At 39.2% G+C, this 19609-nt stretch overlaps 1 protein-coding gene and 1 pseudogene across 2 annotated transcripts in view; both read left to right on the plus strand.

Moving 5' to 3' along the window:
- The window catches only part of LOC146714600 (protein mono-ADP-ribosyltransferase PARP14-like), an 18783-nt pseudogene extending 16084 nt beyond the window's left edge, over window positions 1-2699 (plus strand). The window contains exons 14-16 of the transcript XR_014918836.1: window positions 229-365; window positions 449-629; window positions 1087-2699. The product of XR_014918836.1 is annotated as a protein mono-ADP-ribosyltransferase PARP14-like (transcript). The remainder of the gene's footprint in view (window positions 1-228; window positions 366-448; window positions 630-1086) is intronic.
- LOC146714601 (protein mono-ADP-ribosyltransferase PARP14-like) lies at window positions 2692-15640 on the plus strand. The gene is made up of 14 exons (XM_085451003.1): window positions 2692-3771; window positions 3866-3990; window positions 5646-7160; window positions 7245-7481; window positions 7719-7943; window positions 8094-8148; window positions 8310-8456; window positions 9135-9197; window positions 9282-9458; window positions 9552-9728; window positions 9840-10454; window positions 11523-11659; window positions 12901-13081; window positions 13524-15640. Exons 1-14 carry the CDS (start codon window positions 3600-3602, stop codon window positions 13814-13816), a joined length of 4119 nt encoding a protein of 1372 aa, XP_085307129.1. The 5' UTR covers window positions 2692-3599; the 3' UTR covers window positions 13817-15640.
- Window positions 15641-19609: the final 3969 nt, after the last annotated feature.

Below are 19609 nucleotides of genomic sequence, written 5' to 3' on the forward strand. Positions count from 1 at the left end.
CAAGCCCTTTGTTACTCCATATGGTCAGTTTATGTAGTGCACAAAATATACGCCTTCGTTTTTTACCTTTTCTGGAAGCCCTCTGTGAGATTATGTCTGATTGCGCTGCACTCAGGATTTATGACAGTTTCAGTATGGATTTTGTCTTGATTTGTTTGTCTTTGGAAACAATAATTTTAGAAACATTTTTTTTTATCTTCTTTGGTTAACTGGTCTAACTTTTTCCAGACTTTACTCTTCCTTTGTACTGGGACAATATGGCTAGTGGTGAAAATCTAAAAGTGGTTGCATTGGAGCCTTCCTCTTCAGAGTACCTCAAAGTAAAGGCGGCCTTCACGCAAACAGTTCAGAAGAATATATTGAAAGTGGGTGGTTTTTACCAGAAATCTAAGTTAACTGTGTTGAACAGGAAACTTGAACAGCTGAACATTTTGTTCTTTTGTGTTAGATTGAACGCTTGCAGAATGTCCATTTGCGGCAAAGCTACGAAGTGCAAAAGAAGAAGCTTTCTGAAAAGAACAGACAGGAAGGGGGAGCACGTGAAAGGCTTCTATATCACGGGACGAGTCAGGACAGCTGTGAGTCCATCATAAGAAATGGATTCAACAGGAGTTTTTCTGGGAAACATGGTAATTATCCTTTGATCCAATCAACTTTAATCAGTATGATCACCTGATTCTGTTTATAGAACACCAGTGCATAGAAAATATCCTATAATAATGTTATAACATTTGATGTCACTGTTGCTTTATTTTGTTGATATTCTTTTTTTATTTTCTAATACAGAACATTACAGTGCTCTGCAAATGTTTTGACCTACCCTTCATGTTTTTTATATTTTGCTTCCAAGCAGCCATTTTTTCTTGTAATATTTAGGGTTGTTTTCCAGACATTTGCTTTTTCACAAATTTACAGTCCTTGTACCTGACCATTTTCAGAGGATTGTGTTGTGTTGTGTTTTTTAAACCACCTAACAAGATCTTTGAATTTTTCAAACGTAAAAAAGACATCTAACCTGAGAAGTGATATATAAATGTCTGATAATTCCAAAACTTTAAATGTCTCTCTTTTATTTTCTGTTTTCAGCAACCTTATTTGGTCAGGGGACCTACTTTGCTGTCAATGGCAGCTATTCAGCCAACCCCGGCTATTCAATGCCAGCTGCTGATGGTTCTCAGAGAGTATTTGTGGCCCGAGTCCTCACTGGTGTTTACACTCAGGGCAACAGCAGCATGAAGGTGCCTCCGCCTCGCAGCAATCAGCCCGATGACCGTTATGATTGTTTGGTGGACCAAATAGCAAATCCAAGCATGTTTATTATTTTCAATGATAACCAGGCATATCCAGATTACCTCATTACCTTCTGTTAGTGCTTCATCATGGGGAATATTTCCTATACAGCTAATACATTTTCAACACAGCATTACCATCAGTAACTTGAATAGTCAGGCCCCATCTTATGTTAAAGACCTCATAGTACCGTATCACCTCTATAGAGCACTTTGCTCTCAGACTGCAGGCTTACTTTTGGTTCTTGGGATATTTAAAATAGTGTGGGTTAAGATTAGGCTTAAAACCTCAATTTTTGGTAAAGCATATGTTTAGTGCAGATAACCCTCAATCCTCCTTTAGTTACGCTTTAGTTTTTCCTTCCCACTCTCGGTCAGCATTGTCAGCACTTGCTCATAGCACTTGTCTGATGTTTGTGTGTTTTTCTTTATATCTGCATTATTATTGTCTTTATTTTACGATGTGAAGTGTCGACCTTTGTGATTTGGTGTTATATATGAATAAAACTGAATTGAATTGAACTGAACTGAATTGAATTAAATTAAACAGTGAGTGCAGACAGCAGCTTGCTTTGCAACATGGCTGCTGTTTTGTGTTGAACAACATTTTGACTCTTCTGATAAAAGGAATCTTCTTATTGTTATTCTTATTATCTTCTTATACAACTCACTATTAACTGAACAGCCAATGAAATAGTCACTCTGTGGAAAAACTGGAGAAGTAATTAGTCGCTCAACCACACAACATTAAATAGCAAATAAATCCATCTTCAAAAGTCTCTGTGCTTAAATTCCTGAACTTAAATTTAAAGAAAACTGGCTGCTCAAGACAGGCCAAGTGTAACTTTGTGTTACTACTTCTGCCACAGCGCAGTCTGGATTTTCCCAGCCCTTGTAGGCGGGGCTTCTGAAGCACCTTTGAATGGGAAGGACATATTTAAAGAGGCACAGATCACTGTTGATGTCGAGACAGTTCAAATTATAATTTATGTCAGGTCTCTGGTCTTTCTGTTAATTTACATCTAAAATATGAGCATTTCAATAATGCTATTCAAACCATATGTTGAAAAACTGTGTCATTATTTGTTAATGCATAATAAACTAAGCTAACTTCAATTGGACTCTAAAGTTTGGATTCTGAGCTTTAGATATTTGTAGATTACCACTTGAAGCTACATGTGAGAATGTGGAAGAACACTGTGGAAGACCAAGACAAATCTGTAACTGATGACTTACCAAAATGAGCACAAAAGTAACTGTAGTGTTTCACACTAAAGTGAAAGATGTTTAATTTCCTCAGCAGTGAATAATAAAAGATTTGGAGTTTGTTTAGTAGCTGTAGCTTTATGAAAATTTAAGTGTTTTTAAAATGTATTAAATCAACAATGCTTTTTTTGCCCTGTGAATTTTTACATATACTGTTTGCTCTTAAAATAAACTCTTTGAGAATGAAAAATCTAACATATTTATATAATTTGTTCAGCAATTTGATCTTAACAAACTGATGCCACTTCTCTAATTGTAGAGGCTAAGCCTACGGTTGAAGCGACTGAGGTGGTCGTTAACGGGGGTGACGCGATGTCACTGGTACATATGAATTAAGTAAACAGTCCAATAACTCCAGTACTTCTTATCTTGTCCTTTTTGGTCTTTATTAACATATCATCTTAACATAACAGCGCAGCGGTCTCAAACTGTTTGCCTTCTTACAATTAATGACACACCTGACGCCGATTACGTGCGTCTACCTTAAATACCTTTACATGAACAAAACAGAAAAAGGTGACCTCTAGCGGCCACATAAGGTATTAACCCAAAAGTGGCTCCTACACCCTTGTTTAAAGAATCAATGTAATGTATGCTATTGTTCACTGCATGACATCTGCCCATAAAGGACCTCATCACATGAATCAGTCACTGCCACAAATCTCCTGAGCTTATTTACCTCCTTCTTAGTAAAAGCCATATCTGTAGAATTCTCTTTGATGTTTTAAAGCTTGAGTTAATGACAGAGCTCACATAATTACTGGTAAAATGTCTTTCTCAAAACCATGTTAAGACATAAATATGATTTAGAGTTATACTCTGACAGCTGAAACACCTTGTAAAGTACCTGCAGAGTAGGTAGGTGAGCTGAAAAGCCCCTGAAAATTAAATGCGGACTTTTTGCATTGCTGGGTGTATGAGTTTAAGTATGAGGATGCGATACTTGAAAAGTGAAAGTGAAACAAAAACAGGCACTCACAGAGCGGCACAACCAAGTTTTAGACGGGCTTAAAGTTCTCATGTTAGTGTAGAATTGCAGATAAAATGGATGAATATCAGTATCCACTGTTTTTTGAAGCCACTGACTTTACAGACAGAGAGAAGGAGAAAGTGAGGAGATACTTTCAGAAAAGGCGAGACTCCGGGGGTGGCGACTGCGGAAATGTAGAAAAACTCGGAGGAAGCGTTTATAAAATCTGTTTCAAGGAAAAAGAAGGTAGGACAGTCGATTATTTGTAAAATGATTTTTTTGGGGGATTTGTGTTTAATTGCAGGCTGTTTCAGTGACTCTGTTTATGGATGTTTTCCAGATCAAGAGAGAGTTTTGCAGAGGAAGTTTCACACCATCACTCTTCCGAGTGGAGAAGTGCGGCTGACCGTGAGCAGGACAAATTCGCAACAGACCTCTGACCAGCCATCGCCAAGCCAATCACTGGTACAGTTTACTGCTCTTTCAAACATGACTTTTGGTTACAGTAAAAACTCAGCGTCAGAGCCGGATAATGTTGCGAAACCAGTTTTAGAGGAGTTAGCCTCCAGGGAAAGTTGGACCGCTGAGGACAATATTGACAAAAACAGATGATTGTAAAATAGTTAAAACACATTGCAAGTACTGCAAAGAATACATTCTAAATAGTAAAACTCTCTCTTTTAAAAACTACACGATCATTAAATTCGATGTCAAGGACAAATTTACAGAATGTGTTTGTTGTTTTAGAAGAATATCAGTGATGTATCACTTCCTCTTCTTACAACATTTGGGCAATAGACACACCAGCCACTTTAGTTTTGGAAGTATATGTTTGCTCCACTTTTGCTGTGCCATCTTTGTTATTCATCGTTATTATTATGCCTCAGATGTTTTCAGTGGCTGACAGTTCTCAGGCTTCTTTAACTTATGAGTCTCGCTTTTGATACAAAGTTTAAAATATAAGTGTAGTTTAGTGTTTAAATAAGGAAGCCCTTCCCTGAAAAATACATCATGTGGATAGCACAGCATGCTTTTGCATTAAAGCCTTTGTAGACAAGTAAGTAACCCATGCCATGTATGTCACTCCACCTCCATACCATCAAAGATAATGCTTTTCAGAACATGGGTGACAACAAGCAAGATGGTGATACACTCATGGGACACTTTACTTTCACCTTGATAGTACCAAGTAAGACTTCAGTACTGCTTTAAATCGTTGCTGTTAGTTTTTGATTGTAATGAGTTGTCATTTGAGTTACTTTTTCTTTCCTATCAGCTCGAAGCAGTCTGGCCACTAAACTAGCACACAGATAAAAAAAAAAAACAAGACAAAACATCATGTTTTAAATGATTCACAAATTATTTCATTCTGCTTTCATTTACATTGTACACAATAGCCTAATTGTTTTAGAAACAGGGTTGTGGTGTATTTCTGTTATAAGACAGTGTCATAGTCAGACATAACAAAGAAAAACAAAAACATATTAACAGAAATGTTAATGTTAATGTCAATATGTTTTATCTACATAGGACTGTATGAATCTGTACCACTGGCAACTGCTGTGAAATCCAGTTTTTTGTGAAATGAGTTTATTTAGGAAACAAATACTTATACTTGTCTTTTTTTAAGAGGTGGTGATTAAAATGGTGTTTGGATGTTGGATGGATGTTGAGGTGCTAGGGCTGTGCGATATGACTTTAAATAAAAATCATGATTAATTGAACGCAATGACACACAAACTAGGTTTGTGCTGTAAATATGCTGAACCACTAAAGCTGAGATATTTTTGGTATTTTCTCATAGTTTTCTTCTTTTTGATTGATGTTGTGTTTACTAAAGTCAATTGGGCATTGGGCTCGGCGTTTCAAGTTTCCTCTATGATGGTTGTCATGCCACAGACTGGACATAGCAGAGATAGTACATAATGGGTGAAGTATTAATAAGTATAAAGAGAAAAGAAATAAAATACATGACATGGCAAAGATAATGTCAATTAGAGGTTTTGAAAGAGGGTTATGATTCATTTTTGACTTACTGCCCAGACCTATGTGGTACACAATAAGTAGCATATCTTATAGCATAAACTCACAGATTTGTTTGATTTCTTTCCGTCTTTTAGACCTCAACAAACCCAAACATAAAGGGTCTTGAGAAGACTTTCAGGATAGATGTTTTCCTGATGTTTTTCCTGAGAGACAACTGTAAAGCATACAAATTTTTTGAAAAACAACTGTCGTCAATCGGCTGCACAGTGGAGCTAAATTTTGATGAAGAGGAGGTTTTGGTTAGAGGGGAGGTTGACAAGGGTCCAGGAGGAGGTTTTGGTGGTGCTGCAGAGAAATGGGAGTATCAGGTGGATCAGGTCTTCGTTCAGCTCACCGAGACCTACAACTGTTTTCATGTACTTGAGCCAAAACAGATGAAAATGGTACTGCAGGACTCGGCCTTTAAGACAGATGATATCAAAGTTTACACAGAGAGTGGCTATGCTGTGGTTGTAGGAGAGGTTGATGCCGTGAAGGAGAAGATTGCAGTTCTGGAAAAAAGCCTACCCACCAAAAAGGAAATGCCGATTGTAGAGAAGAAGTTCAAGCTCATAGAAGAAGACTTCAATCGAGAAATGCGTGCTAATTGTCCAGAGGTTGCAATCATCAGAGGTAGTGCCATGATCACTTTGGAGGGCCCTGACAAAGAGGTGCAGTCAGGAGCTGCAAAACTGGTCGAACTGATTAAGAACGTAAAGGAGAAGAGCGTTAAGTTCCCTACAGCTCTGCTAACCTTCATGAAGACCAGTGATGCCATCCCAAAATACCAAACTCGCTTCCAGCAAAGGCTCAGAAACCCTGTTTTCTTTGAGGTGGGTGCAGATCTGGTTCTGTCCAGTTTGTCCTCTGATGCTCTGAATGAGGCCGAGGCAGCAGTAATGAGAGACCTTAAAGTGACCACTGTACAGCTGCAGGGTGCAATAGATCTCAACAGGTTGAAAGAAATTCTGATGAAAGCCAAGAACGAGGCAAACAGTAGAGAGTTCAGAGTGGACATCAGCTACATGCCAGGCGCCAGGGGAACCTCAACAACCAAAGTCCGACTGGTGGGCTTCAGTGAAAATGTGGCCAAGCTCAATGAAGTTCTTCATGACTTCCAGTTGAATCAAGTTTCAACTCAAGAAACCATCAATCTGCTTCATCATGACACTGTCTACTGTTTTGATAAAATCTTAGACTTGATTGGCATGAAGCAGACCAAGGTGACCTTACAAGCCTCACATTTTCCAAATCCTTGTGTGTTTGTGTCTGGTCCTCGATGTCATGTTCAGGAGGTCAAGAAGGCCCTAACATCAACTCTAGACAGTGTTGTAGTAGACACTTTGACTCTAGATGGACCAGGGGCTCAGCAGTACTTCCAGGAAGAGGGTAAAGTGACTAAAGAGCTGATAGAGGGTTCCTGTCACGTCATTATCCGAGAGAAGCAAACTGCAGCCATCCCAAACGTGCAAAGACCACGAAACACCAGCAGACTCAGCGACACACCTAGATCTCTCAGCTACAGCAGCAGCATGTACAGCACAGTTGGAAACTCTGCAATCAACAGAACAAACCTGAAGATCAAACTCAGCAGTTTAGAAAATGAACAGGTTTGATTATTTCCATTCAATTCTATTTCCCATAATCCCAAAATAAAATATCAATATTCATGTTATTCAATATTATTTCTGCAGGCGGATGTTCTGGTGGTCCCCATGCTCAACAAGCAGCTGACTTCTACAAATATTGGCAACAATTTGTTGGCCAAAGCTGGGAATATATTAAAGTTAAAGTTTGATTCAGTCTTAGCCAGTTGTGCCCTCGCCCCTGGTGATGTTCAGCTGGTTGATGCACCTCCATCTCTGGGCTGCTCCAAGATTTTCTTCATTGAGTGCTTGCCTTGGGACGGAGTAAGAGGAAAGAGCGTTCAGGTAAAATTGAGGACATAATACTTATAGTGATGGAAAAGATCAAATTCATTTACCTTTAGAAGTACATGAATGAATTTCCTTTGGGATTGGTAAAGTTTCATGAAATTAAATAAAGTACCATTTCTGTGTATAGTCTGTGTATAGTAGTTTGGAATAACTTGATGTTATATGGCACAAACTTATAGAATGAAATCTAACTGTATCATAGTTTAAAAATATATAACTTTTGATTTGCAGGCTCTTGGTAACGGTCTGAAGAGGTGTCTGGAGCTTTGTGCACAGCTGAATTTGGGTTCAGTGGCCATTCCAATCATTGGGCCAGGAATTGTTTTACAATACCCGCTGAGAGAAGCTATTCAAGTGTTGACTGACGTCATTCACCAGTTTGGATTATCTGCATCTTCTGGATCTCTTACAAACATCCACATTGTCATTAAACCTGGTTACCCTGATTCTGAGGCGGTCAGTGTCAATCGATATGTCCTGATCTGACATGTAACATGCATATCATACTATATCACTTAATTTATAAAGCACTTTAAAAAACAAAAACAGGGCTGTTCTGACCATGCATCAATTCTTTATCGTGTTATTCTGTGTTTTTATCTACAGTGCTACCACGATGTCTACAAACAGCTCAGCTTAAATATGAACCAGGGAGGCCAAGGTAAACTAGCACTACTCAGACTGTCTTTATTATGTGACATTAATGCATAGTGAGCAGATAAAAACCATTCAGCCAGTGTCATATTTTACCATCTTCATCAGCACCCTCAGTATCAGAATAAATTTCAGACAAAATCTAATGTGTGGTGTTCTTCATCTCAGCAATCTTCAGGTCCCTCACCAGTGACCTAGATGACATTGTCATGATACTGGAAAGAGGAGTTAAACTACATGTGGTGTTTGGTGACATCACTAATGAGACTACAGATGCTGTGGTGAACACAACAGACTTCCAAAATTTTAACCTTGGTAGGTGAAACACAAAGGCAGGAAGGCGTAGTGAGCAGGATGTTCACCCTGTAACTGTAAAGTTATTTTTAACCACAATGGTAGCATAGCTCTCTGTGGATGCCAAAGGCAGACAGCTATTTATGAATATTTGCTCAGAAATGGGGATGTATATTTGAATGTAATCTTTGAAGATTGAAGTTTTCATTTGGCATATACTTATGAACTGGCACATCATGAAATGAGCACAAGTAGTCATGGTCCCACAATGTATGTAATTAGTCAGTTACTTATACTTTACATTTAATGTGCATGTGGCTGCAAAACTAACTACTAGTTTACATTTTGTATTTTATATCTCGTACCTATCATGGTTGTAGTTTCACATTTTTTGTCCAAGTGCGGATCAGGCAAATTCAGCAGCATTTCCTATAAATACTTGTAGATTGATTGTGAAATAGAAACAGATCATGTGGCTTGAGTCACTGTCAGAGGAATCAAAACTAAGAAATCAAATGGGTAGAATGTCTGATATTACACTGCATGCATCTGTCTTAGAGTAGTTGAAATTGATTGAGATTTGTCCACAGCTATTTGAATGATTGCAATGAAACTAATGTAAAAAATACATCTAAGGTTGTTACTAGGTCCAGATTTATGTATTCATTAATTTTTTATTCTTTTTCTTCTCCTTCTAAGATGGGGTATGCAAAGACATCTTAACTGTAGCTGGACCACAGGTGGAAACTGAACTGAAAGCAGGTGAGAAAAAGAGAAGCAGCTATTTATCTTCTTATCTTACTTATCTGACTCTCACTCATGCTTCCTGTGTCACTTTCTGTGCAGCAAAAGTGGACCGAGGAGAAATTTATGTGACCCAGTCTGGAAACTTCCCCTGTAAAGCTATTTTTCATGTATGTGGACAAAGAGATGAAGCCCTTATTGAACAACTTGTGTGTGATATCATTTACTATTGTGAATGGTATAAATACAGCTCTGTGGCAATTCCGGCCATTTGTGCTGGTAAGTATTTTTTTTTGGCATTCTAAGAATTTATTGTGCTACACACACACACACACACACGCGCACCCCTAAATGCAAGTGGTGTTTTTCCAGGTGCTGGTGAGTTGGACCCTGCTGTTGTGGCAGGAACTATTCTTCAAGGGATCAAGTCTTCTACATCATCAATGAACAGCCTCACCGATATCCGCCTCGTCCTGATTAAGATCGATGTCTTCTTGGCTTTTAAAGAGGAAGCGATGCAGATGTATTCCCCAGCTGTCATCAACAGAGGTGACAGAAATATTCACAAAGTGCCATCTTGTGTGGTTATTTAGTGTAGTGATTTTTAAAATAAAAGCAGATTAAAAATTATTTTACTTATTTGTTTGATCCACCTTCCAGTGTCATTTCAAGAACAACAACAGCAACAACAGTCTGCTCCTAGTGTGAGTGCATACCTCAGCAGTCTCCAAATCAGCTCCACAAGTCAGCAGTCTGTCTTCACATTTCTGGGTCTTTCCAGAACGGACATTGACGATGCCATGGAAAAGTTGAAGCATCAATATCAGACGCAGTGCTCCAGTAAAACCTTCTCAAAGGAGGAACTGGAACTCCTCAACCGGGATGACATGATGGAGCTGAAGGATCTGGTGGAGTCTGAAGGTCTATTCATGCAAACTGATCAGTCTGGCGCCCTAACAGTGAGCGGGCTAAAAGACGGGGTCACCTGGGTGATGCAGAAAATGAGTCAGTGTCAGTACATGACCCTCACTAGAGAGGTGAGAGTGAGGGAGGAGGAGGATGTTTACAACAAAGTGGTTTGGTGCATCCTGGCAAATAATGGTAACTGGGAAAGACTTCCCAAATCAGCTAATCACCAATTGGAAAAAAACGAATTAACAGAAGGAATAACAGATGCACAGGGACTTATATGGGAGGTTGATGTACAGGCAATGGTGGCCACACGACCACTGAGCAGACAGACGACAAAGCTGAAACGACTTGAGAATCTTCCAGGTGAGTAGATAGTTCTCAGAGATGTTACAAAAATGAGCCTGACTGATACTGGAGTTTGATGCTTGAGAGTAATATAAACTTCAATAAACAAATGTTAAGGTTTTGAAAGAAATAATTATACTAAAAAAGTATTAAAAAATGTACTTGTAAAAATAGTTGCAAAAGTCACTATGAGGAATGACAGTAACAGTAAACAGTTTTGAAACAGGAAATGTCAAAATTTCAATATCAGAAATATTAAAGTCTCTCCTTATCTGCTGATTTCAAATTGCATTGCAAAGCAGTGTTAGATTGGTGTCAGAAGGGCACCAATATAGCAAACAGTGTTAAGACTGATATGTGGCTGGACTGAACCAAATCCCAATTTTAAAACATCTATGCAATGTGTAAAAGTCAATGACAGCTTTATTGCTAAGCTCTTAAAAATACAAAGAAACAGAGGAGAAAAAATACTTTTTCAACTTCTTAGAAAACACAAGGCACAGAGGAAAAGAGCTGAGAGAGAACACAACAAAGGGCAAGGGAAGATTGATGAGACAGAGGAAAGAACTGGACACGAAGTGCAAGAGACGAAATACCACCAAAGTAAAACAGGAAGTAAAAGATGACAGACTCACAACATGAAAGTGTGACAGAGAGACAGAAGATAAACATAGAGACACAGCTGAAGGAACAGAATCGGAATAGAAAAGGGCTTTAACAAACTTATCATCAGTTAAAGAAAGCAAGCACTAAAGTCACAGAAAACAGGAAATTCAAAAGACTAAGGAGCTAAGCTAAGTCCAATGCCAAAACCAAAACACAGAATGAACCGAAAAAACTTTGGAACAGGAGAAAAAAACAAGGACAAACAAGAATACACAGTTAGAGAAATACTTAAGTGTCCCACAGAAGCCAAAACCCTGTGTCTAAGCCTAAACTTACAAGTTCTGTTTTTGTTCTTTTCATGCGCCATCCTACAAAAAAAAAACAACAACAACAAAACAAAACAGTTTCTTCTGTGTCTTCTCTTGTGTATACTACATTACCTGACTTAATAAAATATAACAAACATGTTGTCTTTTTCAGACTTTACTTTCCCTCTGTACTGGGACCCCATGGCTGCCAATGAGACTATGAAGGTGGTTTCTCTGGAGACTTCTTCTGCAGAGTATCACACAGTAAAGGAGGCTTTCAAACGAACTGTCCCCAAAACTGTGATGAAGGTGGGTGGCTTTTCCTGCACAAGTACAAGTACATATATACACAAGTACATGCATACAAGCTGAAAAAGTTGATTGTGGCATTACAGTGCAAACTGGTGAGCATTACTGACTGTAATGTGGTCTGCTTAACTGGTCAGCTATCATGATACATGTTAACATTCAGGGATTGTATTAAGTGCACCAGACTTTATATCAGCAGTGCATGTGGTCATTATTTACATTTTTTGGTAATATAAAAGGTGTAACAAAAAGGTATTTCTTTTTTTTTAATCTAAAAATGGTAAAAATATTTTTCCATTGGAATTTCTTTTTCCTATATGAAGAAAGAATGTCCTGTAACCCGGGGCAACTGCAGCATCATCACATACCTGCTCTCCTACTAACCTCTGTAAATTTTGAATATTTTACTTTATTTAATTTTATATATATGTATACACACACACAGACACACACACACATGTATGTATACATACATATTTGGTATACATATTGAGTAATGCGCATGCATTCTTATATTTGTACATATATTTATTCTTATAATTCTCAGATTCCCATTCTTATAATTCTCTTTGTTCTTATGTTATTGTATTTTGCACACATCTGTTGCTTGTGAAGCTTCCACACAAGAATTTAACTCGCAGGGTCTATACCAGTGTACCTGTATATAAAAACAATAAAAGTGATTTTGATCCTTTTGTGTCCACACGTAAAACATGATTGGATTTAATTAATTTATTTAGTAAATTTATATATTAAAATCAAAATGAAAAAAGAGAAATACAGGAAATTAAAGAAAACAGAAATCAGTCACATTCTGTCAACAAATTAATTGCCACATTAAAAAAATAAATACATTATATTTTATTTTATCAATCAATTTATCTATCTATCTATCTATCTATGTTGGATATTTGCAGTTTCCGGCCACCATATCTCTGTGGTCCATTGAACCGATGTCAATATATTTGCTCAGAAATGCTATGAAAAATTCAAACTCCCTACCTGAGAAATATCATGTTTCTAAAGTGTTTTTAATTTTTAAGTTTCTAAAGTTTTTAGTTTTGCAGTAAGAAAGTCATTAATTATTAACTGCTGTAATCTAAACTTCTCATACCTGAAACACATGCCTCAGTTTATGGTTACCACCATAAAGACATGAACTAAGCCATCAGATGTAATTAATATCCACACTGCTTTGTTTGGCATCTCTTTGATCCTTTGGCTTCGGTCTCTCTTGTCAGATTGAACGTTTGCAGAACGTTCACCTGCGGCGCGCCTATGAAGCCCAGAAGAAGCACATTTCTGATAAGAACGCACACGAGGGAGGAGCAGCGGAGAAACCTCTGTACCACGGGACGACCCAGGAAAACTGCCACTCCATCATGACAACTGGATTCAACAGGAGTTTTGCTGGACAAAACGGTGATAATTGTTACTGAACAAGACAACATTTTTCTGTTGCTTCAAAACGAATCACTAGTGTTGACTTTGTCTTAGAAATTATTACCTCCTATACACCAAGGTTTTACATATACATGTAAGTCTTTACCGCTCTGATCACTCTGACATTGTGTCTATATTGGTCCACCATTACATGGTGACAGATTGATCATTTGCAGACTGCTTCAAGTATTTTATGGTCTTGAATGTGGTTGTATTTAACCATCATTTATAGACACAAACAGGACTCTTAGGATATTAAATGCAAGACTTACAATACTTACGTAATATATGTTGGAAGTCACCATGTTTTATCAATTCAAATCAATTCAATTCAATTTTATTTATATAGCACCAAATCACAACAAAAGTCGCCTCATATGATAACCTATTACTAATTCCTTTTTTTTCTTCCGACATTCAGCAACTGTACACGGTCATGGGACCTACTTTGCTGTAAACGCCAGCTACTCAGCCCAGCCCACCTACTCCAAGCCAGCTGCTGATGGTTCTCGGTTAATGTTCGTCGCCCGAGTCCTCACAGGCGTCTTCACTCAGGGCCAAGCTACCATGAAGGTGCTTCCACTCCGAAACAGCCAGCAGCCTCACAACCGCTTCGATAGCGCAGTGGACAAAATTGATAACCCTGCCATGTATATTGTGTTCCATGACAACCAAGCATACCCCGACTACCTCATCACATTCAAAGGAGATTAAGGGAAAAGTATTTTCTACTGTGGAAATATGAAGGTCCAAAAAGAACAATATTAAAGTTATATTTCTAACTACATAAAGATTTATGTAGTAACTGGAAGTGTGTGGAAAAGTTACATTTGTAAAGGACCCAGAAAATAGAAACTGTATAATTTTAATTGAATTTTGGTCGCATTATGCAAACATCTCAATCATCCAAGTAAGTAAATCCCAAAAAGTTGATTCTGTTCATTTGGATGTAGCATTTTTAGTGGGAGAAACGTTTCGTCATGCATCCAAGTGACTTCTTCAGTCTCAGCTGACTGCAGGTTTCCCCAACCCTTATAAACAGTGCATTTGCATAATGACTGAAACTACCACCAATGAAGGAACAATGGGCTGGCAGGTCAGTTCCTTGTTAATTGCGATTAATTAATTTGAAAAAAAAAAATAACGCATTTAAACGCACTTTGCATTCCAATCAAACAAGAAATTTTGTTAATGCACAATTTCCTGGTATACCGATTACACTGATGCACACATCAGAGCTACAAAGATGGCGTGCCCAAAACCATAGGCTGCATCCTCCCGAGGACCCGGCCATTGCGGTCTATGTGGGCCGGGTCTTTAGAAGGTCGGGTAGGCCGGAAGTAAACGGCTGTGAAATTGGATGGTCTAGCCTTCAGATTTGCGTCACTGCTGTCTCGGTGGAGTTTAATAAACTCAGCCGTCTGCTCCTTGCTATCTAAAATATAACAGGGCACTGGAGTAAATTCTTGACCATCTCACACTTCTGTTTATTCAGTTTTCTTCGTTTCAGCTGTGTGAAAACTAAGGAGGAACCCACCCGAGGGATTAATAAAGTTTTATTTAATCTAATCTAATCTAATAACTTTAATCTCAGCCAAACCGATTTACTCACAAACAAATAAAACACTGAAAAAGCCAAACAGTAACATTTTTAGGTAATCTAAGTGACTTATATATTACGTTTTACCTGAGTAGCGAAAGACTGCGGTGATCTGAAAATGATGTGCCGTTCTCGACGGCTCTAGTGACCCTCGAGCTCCCGGCTGGCTATCGAGCTGGTGGGTAACAGACGTCTCCAACAACGTCGGAGCACTTTTGCAAATATGCGATGTCTTGATAAACCGAGCAGATATTTGAAGATTACACAGCTACATTCTCGCCTGAAAATATATTAAAAGTTTATTTTGTGACCCAGAAAGCGTAATAAGAGTAATATTAAAACTAAGTAGCTGGGCTGGGCCGCGCTATGAATTCTGGGATATGGTGGGCCACGAAGGATACACCAGACTCATCCTCCAAATCTGGGGAAAAGGAGGATGCATTTGTCTGCTGCATTTGGAGGAGTCTATGGTTTTAGACAGCCTTCGTCACCTGGCTGTGACGTAATTGGCCTACAAATGCATCCTCAGGAGGATGCAGCCCATGGTTTTGGACACCCCCAGAATCAGAGTAAAGCGCGTTGCTAGGACTGGTCAAAGGCAAATTTAATTTCAAAAGACTGGCAGGCGGAAGCCTTGATAAAAGTGTGGTTTTGTGCAAACTGTGCAAAAAGGAGTTTGCATACAAGCACTTTAACCTTATGTTACTATCTAAATGCAGATGTAATGTAATGTAAATTTTAGAATATTATTAGCCTTTTTTACTTCAAAGTGTATATTTACTCCTCTTACCTCAGTCTGAAAGTGTATATTTATTCTTACTCTCTATATTTATTGCTATTCTTTTGCACTGAATGGAACTGGAGCCTCGTCGTCTCCAGTTCTCTATATACTGTACTGTATATAGCAGAGATGACAATAAAGTTTACTTTGACTTTGACTCTGAAAACATGTTGCAGCGAGCACAGAAACTGTGGGAGCTATTAGTGCTAGCAGTTCCAGTTTGAGTACCAACTAAAGGTGTCGGCAGCCCAAACTTGATGAAATGACTGGTTTCAGGACCAAAATTAGTAAGTCAACACCGAACAAACTCACAAATTCTCTTGCAAAATGGACTGTTCTGGACTGTAGAACACTATCAGTGGTAGAAGATAGGGGGTTAGAAAATGTCACATTGTCATTTGACTTTGGGTCCTGAAGAGGACTGAATTTAGGACCCAGATTACTCCGTGAGGCACCTGCCTACGGTAGCTGTAATGCTCTGACAATCCATCAAGTGGCGTGCGGCTTTGTAGCTTACTAAAGTCGTACTAAAACATTTTTTGACAGTTTTTTAAGTGCCGTGTACCACATAAAATCGGTTTGAGGTCAGTAAGCACAACCAGAATTCATACATAAGGCGATTATAAGTAGGGATGGGTATCGTTTAGGTTTTATCCGATACCGGTGTCAGGTTTCAGTTAACGGACTCAGGCGCAGACCGGGACTCCTTACAGGATTTACAGATTTTATTCACACAACGACACCAGGTGATGCTATTTACAAAGTGCTGGAGGGAGGGGAGGGGGGTCCAGGGTTCCGGGGTATGTGAGGGAAAAGACGGGGCTCTGACGTCCTCCAAAGGCTCTCTCTCTTCACTCCCCACACTGGGGAAACACCATCCACTCACTCGTCCACGGGATGACAGGCAGGCAGGGAAAGGTCCGGGATAGATCTGTACACAGAGATAATAGTTAGAGGCGAACAGACGGAACGAACTCACAGATCCTTATTTGCAATCTACTGAGCGACTGACGCTGATAACTCAACGATCCAGCGACGAGTGACACAGTGCTGCTGTCTTAAATCGGCCTTGTGATTATCCCGATCGGCAGCAGGTGCGTGGGCCAGGGGCGGGAGCCCGTAATGAGCATCGCCCCGGCAGGAGAGAGAGAGAGAGAGAGAGAAAACATGTTGCCTAATACAGAATCAGCTGGTGAGGCACAGGGACCATGACAACCGGTGCCAAATCGGTACTTTTGAAACGGTGCCGGTGCTCAAACGGTGCTCGAACCGGTGCTTAAAGAATGGAGAACACAAAATTGGTCCAAAAACCTCTCATGTTCAGCTGTTTTTTTTTGTAAAAAGATAACAATGTGTGCCTTTTCTGCAGCTATGTGGCATATATGGCATCACTCTTGGCTGGAAGCAGTGCTTAAACAATGGAAAAAACACAAACTTTATCCAAAAACCTCTCATGTTTAGCTGTTTCCCACTTTTTCTTTGGTCATTTTAGCCTTTTTGGCCAGGGTGAAGGGAGTATCTGCCATCAAACAAGAGGACAGCCGCATATAGCTATGATGATGTTTGCTAGTTCACCTTACATGCATTAATGTAATAACGTGGTTAGCCTACTCAACGTAAATTACACACGAACAACATGAAGCTACTCATGCAGAGAAGAATGGCTGCTGCTGCATCATCATCCGTCATCATTTCTGCTACACTGGCAGGGCTAGGGGCCAGGACTCTCCTCTTCGGGTTTTTGGGGGATGTTGCTCCGGGTCCGATAACTGGCAACCCACCCGACGTGCACGGTGTGAGGTCTCGCAGCAAGCTATCAAATACGGCGCATTTCTCGGCTTTTAAAAAAAACGCTATGCGTTGCCAGCTGTTTAATCGGATTCTTGGTGTTACCTCCTTTGACACCATCACAGTATCAGCTTAAAGCACTTGTTGCAGGCTGCTGAGTTTGCATATTTTGCTGTGAAGTACAGCCAGACTTTTGACCGCTTCGCCTTGGGCATTTTTAATCTGTAGCTCTGCTCTAACAGAACGTACGTACCTGGCCCCGCCTACTATCCTCGGAAACGTAAAATGATTGGCTAGAAGTGTATCACAGCTCAGGAAAAAAAAGCACCGAAATAAAGCACCGAAATGTGCGCTGCTTTTCGGTCTGGTTACTACCGTTTATGTCAGAATTATAAGGTGCACTGTTGCTTTTTGAAAAAATCTAAGGATTTCAAGTGAGCCTTATAGTGCGGAAAATACTGTACATGTCTGGTAATTCCAAAATTTTAAATGTCTCTCTTTTATTTTCTGTTTTCAGTAACTGTATATGGTCAGACCGACTTTGCTATAAATGCCAGCTACTCGTCCAGCCCTGGGTATTCAAAACCAGGTGCTGATGGTTCTCAGACAGTGTTTGTAAGCCATCAATGGTATTTACACTCAGGGCAACAGCAGCATAAAGGTGCCTCTGCCTTGCACCAATCAGCCTGATGAACGTTATGACAGTTTGGTGGACGGAATAACAAATCCAAGCATGTTTATTATTTTCAATGGTAATAATTCTAGAGACTTATTCATCATGAAGAAAACAAGACAATCGATCGATCGATCACTTGCGCAAGGGAGGCCTGTGTCCACCACGAGAAAGACCTCGACTCTGACCTCCTCCTGCTGCCTTTTTATTGAGAGACAGTTCACACAAAAAACATCAGAACAAAGCCACGCCCACATGGTTCTAAGACAAGGCATTATATGTATATGTGTGAACTTCTGTAAGAATGTGTGTGTGTGTGTGTGTGTGTGTGTGTCAGACCTCCTGCTGACCAAAGGGTCGTAAACGCAGGAAGCTTACATCAAAAAGCAAAAGGATGTGTCTGTAATAAAAGACTACAGCCCCCCACCTAGAACCTCGAGAATCTGGGGGGAAGGACAGTAGAATTCCTTTCATCCCACAGTTAAACAATGTAGAGATGGATGGTAAGCATAAAAATGACAACATTTAACAATCCACTCTAACATAAGGCTTATCCAGATTACCTCATAATCTTCTGTTAGTGCTTCATCATGGGGAATATTTCCTATACAGCTAATACATTTTCAACACCGATTTACCATCAGTGTTCTGAACAGTCAGGCCCCATCTTATGTTAAAGACCTCATAATACTGTATCACCCCAACAGAGCACTTTGCTCTCAGACTGCAGGCTTACTTTTGGTTCTTAGGATATTTAAAAGTAGTGTGGGTTAAGATTAAATTAGGCTTAAAACTTCCATTTTTGATAAAGCATATGTTTAGTGCAGATGACCCCTCAATCCTTCCCATGATGCACTTTATGTTTCTTTTTCACTCATGTTTTTCACTCTCTGTGTGTTTATAAACTACTGTGTATTTAATTGTTAATTAGAATTTCTGGCTCTTCCACAGTGTGTCTGTTTTTCCTCTCTTCCACCATTAACTATTCAACCAGTCACAGCACATGGCTGAGCAGCCAATCAAATAGTCACTCTGTAGGAAAAAATGGATAATTAGCTGCTCAACTACACAACATTAAACAGCAAATAAATCCACCTTCAAAAGTCTCTGTGCTTAAATTCCTGAACGTAAATTCAAAGAAAAGTGGTTTCTCATGATAGCACAAGTTTTACTTTGTGTAACTGCTTCTGCCACAGCGCAGTCTGGGTCCTTACTCAGCAGCTTGAGATGAAAATAGAAGAGGTGGATTTTCCCACCCCTTAATAGGCGGGGCTGCTGAATGGGAAGGACATATTTAAAGAGGCACAGATCTGATTTCGAGACAGTTCAACATAAAATTTATGTGTGGTCACTTTCTCTCAATTTGCACGTAAAATATGACCGTTTCAATAATGTTATTCTAACCATATGTTGAAAAACCATGTAATTATTTCTTAATGCACAATAAACTAAGCTAACTTTAATTTTATGGTAACTTCAGTTGGACACTAAAGATTTGGTTCTGAGCTTTAGATATTTCTAGATTACTGCTTGAAACTACATGTGAGAATGTGGAAGATCACTGTTGGAGATCAAGACAAAATCTGTAACTGTAAACAGACATTCATGTGAAAATTAAAACATTTGGTGATTTATAGGATCACAAATATAAATGCAGTGTTTAAT

The sequence above is a fragment of the Copadichromis virginalis genome, linkage group LG3 (assembly GCF_057382275.1).
Source record: "Copadichromis virginalis isolate Kocher_CV1m ecotype Utaka linkage group LG3, C_Virginalis_male_GT1.1, whole genome shotgun sequence".
NCBI lineage: Eukaryota > Metazoa > Chordata > Actinopteri > Cichliformes > Cichlidae > Copadichromis > Copadichromis virginalis.

Excerpts from the sequence above, each read along its gene's own strand:
- LOC146714601 (XM_085451003.1), top strand. The coding sequence starts at position 3,600 with ATGGATGAATATCAGTATCCACTGTTTTTTGAAGCCACTGACTTTACA. Across the intron at positions 9,729-9,839 it reads CCCAGCTGTCATCAACAGAG|TGTCATTTCAAGAACAACAA; the intron begins GTGACAGAAATA and ends TCCACCTTCCAG. Across the intron at positions 11,660-12,900 it reads TCCCCAAAACTGTGATGAAG|ATTGAACGTTTGCAGAACGT; the intron begins GTGGGTGGCTTT and ends CTCTCTTGTCAG.